Genomic DNA, 5,000 nt, shown 5'->3' on the forward strand with positions numbered 1-5,000 from the left:
TGACCAGGAGTTGCCCCAGCGTCCCGGTAGGCAGGTGTTCAGTCTCTGGTCACCCCAGCGTCCCGGTAGGCAGGCAACTTTGTGTTTGAGGGTGTGCCTATTGGTATGTTTGACTATGAACATAAATGAGTACCTGTTTGTGTGTTTGTATGCGTGACTGCCTGAGTGCATGTTAGAATGCTTGTGAGTGTTTGCAGTAAGTGGAGTCCTGGTCACCCCAGCGTCCCGGTAGGCAGGTGATTACTCAACGGTTGCCCCAGCGTCCCGGTGGGCAGATGACCAGGAGTTGCCCCAGCGTCCCGGTAGGCAGGTGTCCAGTCTCTGGTCACCCCAGCGTTCCGGTAGGCAGGCAACTGTGTGTTTGAGGGTGTGCCTATTGGTATGTTTGTCTATGAACATAAGTGAGTACCTGCTTGTGTGTTTGTATGCGTGACTGCCTGAGTGCATGTTTGAATGCTTGTGAGTGTTTGTAGTGAGTGGAATCCTGGTCACCCTAGAGTCCCGGTAGGCAGGCGATTGTTCCACGTTTGCCCCAGAGTCCCGATGGGCAGGTGACCAGGAGTTGCCCCAGCGTCTCGGTAGGCAGGTGTCCAGTCTCTGGTCACCCCAGCGTCCCGGTAGGCAGGCAACTGTGTGTTTGAGGGTGTGCCTATTGGTATGTTTGATTATGTACATATGTGAGTACATGTTTGTGTGTTTGTTTGCGTGTCTGCCTGAGTGCATGTTTGAATGCTTGTGAGTGTTTGCAGTGAGTGTAGTTCTGGTTCCCCCCGTGTCCCGATCTCGCCCATCTTTCACCCCTTTCGTCACATTCTTAAAATTTTCCCCTTTCTTTTCTCCTTTCTTATCACTGTCTTTCCACTGTTTCCTCGTTTATCAATATAGCAACTCACATATTTTAGTTGGTAGGCCCTGTTGCTTCCAACCATCCATATTTGTCAAGTTCTAGACTGTCTGTTCCACTTAGTTATAATCTTCTGTCGAGGAGAATTAGATATAGATTCTTCTTCTGTATCTTTCTTCAGTTAATTCTTATACAGCATCCTCCAAAGGAATTCCCCGGGAGCACGTATGCAACATAGGAAATATGTAAATCTAAATAATGAAAAATATATTTTGAGCAAACAAATTTATTTCGTAGAATGAAGAAGAAATACATGTACTGAGTTGGATGATATGACTTGCATAAGATATTTCATCATTCGTTTTATTTCACATAATTAGACCTTCAGTTAACCATTATATATTCCCTTTTTGACGACAGTATTGCTTGTATATGTATTTTGAAGTCTTGAAGAACACTCCAGGTCGAACTGAGAAGCTTTTTAACAGGCATCTTGTCAAAATATTTCGAAGTTTGGAAAAAAAAATCCTAGTTTGAATTGGCGAGTTTCATGACAAATATTTAGTCGAAGTACTTACAGTTCTGGAAAAATAATCTAGATCGAACTTATGACTTTCTTGGTAGGGATCTTATGCTTCTGACATGGGGTGTTAACGCGACTTGACCTCTGATTGATGTGTCTCTAGTGAATGATCGGTTTCGTCTTGGTAAGGTCCTCTGTCCAGCACGAACGCAAACACATAGACTTTATGAAATGACAGTATTGCATAATATCTCTCAGTCCCGTGGGCCTTCAGAATTACAAATCACTGACACTGAACTAACTTTCTTTCGGCGGAGTTGGTATTCCTGACATAGAACCGATCACCACTCTGTCACTGATTTTGAACTCGAGTTCATTCGATGAGGTAGATATCGCTGTATTACATTGACTTGCTATGGATGACATTCATGAATGTTGTGATGGAAAGAATAAATTGTAATTCATGTTCTGCACATCACTTAGTATTGACTTTGACCATCACAAAAACAACTTGGGTTACTCGATGTGTCATAATGCATCGAGTTGCAGAGGTTGGGATTTTTTTTTTATTTTTTTTTTCTGAGGGCCTTTGAGTGACCAAAGAACGAGGTTCACAATAACGTGCATGTACACGTACATGTTTGTGGTCATGATTAGGTACGTGAGAGATGGACTTAGCTAGTGCGGGCGTATTTGAAGGTGAGCAAGAGAGTTTAAGCGCACGTGAATGAATCATTTATGAGTGTTCGCGCCCTCGCCAGTTTTTCATCTCACGCCGGAGCTTTTCGTGAACCTACTACTGGGGGTGAGGACCACTCTCCCTGTCCATATGGGTTTACATGAACCTTGCGGCCTGGGGAGGGACGTAACTGAACCTGGAGCCCATGGGTCCGTTGGCCATAGCTGCAAATAAACAATGCATATCAGTATTAGCTGATGTTTCCTCTTTCCGTATGCATGCACGTGTAGAAAAATATCCTCTCACAAAAGAACATTCTAAAGATTGAAATCACTCCAGATGGAGGATGATTAACGATCAAAGAATTTTTTTTTATTCCAAATGGATTATGTTAATTTAAGAAAATGTGACAAATATGGGAAAAGAGTAACTTTTCTCATACTGTGGAAAGGTCTTGGAGGGAGAAAGAAACGTTGTTTTACTTCATTTCACTCTTGACCGTGGCTAATTTAGGCGCTGCACATATGTGGGTACAATGTACACGTACCTTTCTGCTCATCCATCTGGGTTTTCAACATCTTGGCCGTGTAAGACGGAAGGAACTTGAGCCAGGCCTCCGATGGGGAGTCGGTGGGCAACGTGATAGAGTTCCATATGTCGTCAAGGCTGACGGCGGCGGCTTCCTCAGGGGTAATGAGACCTGCAAAAAGGACGGGGCATGTGCTGCATGACACTTGTTAAGCTTTCCGCCATGACCACAATGAATTCTAAATCACTCGTGTACAGCGGTATTAGTGATGTACATCTGTTACAGGTATCACTATGGGCATTCCTCCACGTATACTCGTATGTTTGAACGCATGTGTGACTGTGACCAATTTTGGGAGCGTCGCTTCCGCCTGCAATTACCTCTCTGTTCGTCGAGGCGAAGCTTCACCACCTGGGACACGAAGGGAGGGAGAAACTCCAGCCAGAAGTCGGGGTCCTGTGGGGGACCCCCACTGCCGGGCTGAGGAGCCTGTTGTCCGCTCTTTTCCTCTGCATAACTTCCTGTTGCACGAATAGAATACATATATCAGTACCGGCCCCTAAAGCCATACGGCTATAAATGTATGGACATGCATTCTGTACGTGTTTAGATTGTTTTAAACCACCCTGAATGCATATTCGAGGCAGATCTGCGTACCTTGAGCAAGTCCAAGGCAAATGAGGAGAGCCAAGATCGCGGGCAAATGGGTTATTCTGCTTCCTGGTGCCTGAAAGACATCGGGTGATTAACTAGTCAATCGATTTCATTTGTCCGGAACCTGCTGAATACACGACACACGGTGACTGTCCTCGCGTTCTCCAAGATATTTAATTGAAGAATAAAAAATGTGGAGGAACAGTAAGGGAGCAATCGCTATTGGTAAAGTTTTCTTGCAGGAAAAAAGTGGAAATTGATAGAGCATGAAAGAGAATTTTGAAAACAACAAAATAAGGTTTTGGAAATGAAGACTGAAAAGGGCGTTCAATCAAGAGGGCTTTAGGAAAAGATGAGATGAGTGGAGTGTTTAACGAAAGGAGAAAGTGTTACAATGGATTGGTTAGTGAGGGTGTCTAATGTGTGTTAGGGAATGAAATGTGCGCGAGGATTGGAAAAGTGTATGTATAGTTGGAAAGGCATAACGAAATGTTAATTTAGAGGATTAGGAGAGGATGAGAGAGTAATTGGTGGGAAAAGTGTGGGTTTAGGAAAGGTAGGGAATGCGAGGACCTTTTTTTTTTTCTTGTAATACAAGAACCTTTTGGCAAAGGGTAAGCCTGGAGAAGTCTTATGGGGTCGACAGGATGGAATTGTGGGATGTATTACAGATATAATGGATGAGGGATGGAGGAAAGCAGCCTTGGAAAAATGGGGAATGTCTGTTGAGCAGAGAAGGGAGAAGGCAAGGGAAAGGTGCGAGCGGAGAGAGGTCGTGACTGGATGATCAATTGACGAAGCCCGAGGGGGATTTCTCCTTGTATTCTCTAATATTTCATGAGTGGACGAATGTAATGAAGCGGCGGGAGTAAAAGGGTTTTAGGTGTAGGACCCTACTGTGGAGGTGCTGTGTCTTTCTCCATTGCTTCTGATCCAGGCAGTGAACAAAATCAACGATGGCCCATCATCTGTAAAGAGCTAATGTAAAATAAAGAACAAATGACTATTGGATTGGTGTGGGATGGGCGAAGAGTGTGTGCATGCCTTAGTTTGCCACCTTTATAAAAGGAGTTTAAGATTCCTGGTGCATATATCTATCTATATATGTATGTACGTATATATGTATATATGTATGTATATATATATATATATATATATATATATATATGTATTCATATATATGTTTGTTTATGTGTGTGTGTGCATATATATATATATATATATATATATATATATATGTGTGTGTGTGTGTGAGTGTGTATGTACATATATATATATATATATATATATATATATATATATATATATATATTTATATATATATATATATATAATGCTTTATAAGCCACTGAGTGTCAGATCTTTGATCAATTTCTGTGGACGAGTGCCCTCGGTTACTCACCATGACGATGCAGAGGAGTCACTACGCCGGGAAGGTGGATCGCCCCCCCTATATATAGTCAGTCGGGTCCTCCAGTTCAACAATAGGGGAAGCCGACTGGCGGCTCCACTCCTCTGGAGTTGACATAATTTATGTGGATTTCGTAACTGCCGGATTGATTAGTACTCTTTTGTTTCCACCACGTGCCAGCACTCTTCTTGTCATTGTGTTTCTATCAAATGATGTGGGTTTGTTCGTGTTAATTTATCTATAGTATTTTTTTTAATTTGTGGAAAACGCTGCAGAAAAAGACGGACCTACTTGAGTTGCATATCATATATGCAGACATGATTTCGTCGGTTAGTCAGTGATGAAGGAAGCTGGCAGGTA

General features: G+C 42.8%; 1 protein-coding gene across 1 annotated transcript in view; it reads right to left on the reverse strand.

Moving 5' to 3' along the window:
• Window positions 1-2,159: 2,159 nt before the first annotated feature.
• LOC143038783 (uncharacterized) overlaps window positions 2,160-5,000 on the reverse strand; it is an 8,918-nt gene continuing 6,077 nt past the window's right edge. The window contains exons 2-5 of the mRNA XM_076208321.1: window positions 3,233-3,302; window positions 2,956-3,096; window positions 2,594-2,746; window positions 2,160-2,270 (exon numbers count right to left, since the gene is read on the reverse strand). Of these exons, the coding sequence (XP_076064436.1) occupies window positions 2,203-2,270; window positions 2,594-2,746; window positions 2,956-3,096; window positions 3,233-3,302 (432 nt within the window). The 3' untranslated portion in view covers window positions 2,160-2,202. The remainder of the gene's footprint in view (window positions 2,271-2,593; window positions 2,747-2,955; window positions 3,097-3,232; window positions 3,303-5,000) is intronic.

Source organism: Oratosquilla oratoria, chromosome 25, assembly GCF_046742065.1.
Source record: "Oratosquilla oratoria isolate Oo_2021 chromosome 25, ASM4674206v1, whole genome shotgun sequence".
Classification (NCBI taxonomy): Eukaryota; Metazoa; Arthropoda; class Malacostraca; order Stomatopoda; family Squillidae; genus Oratosquilla; species Oratosquilla oratoria.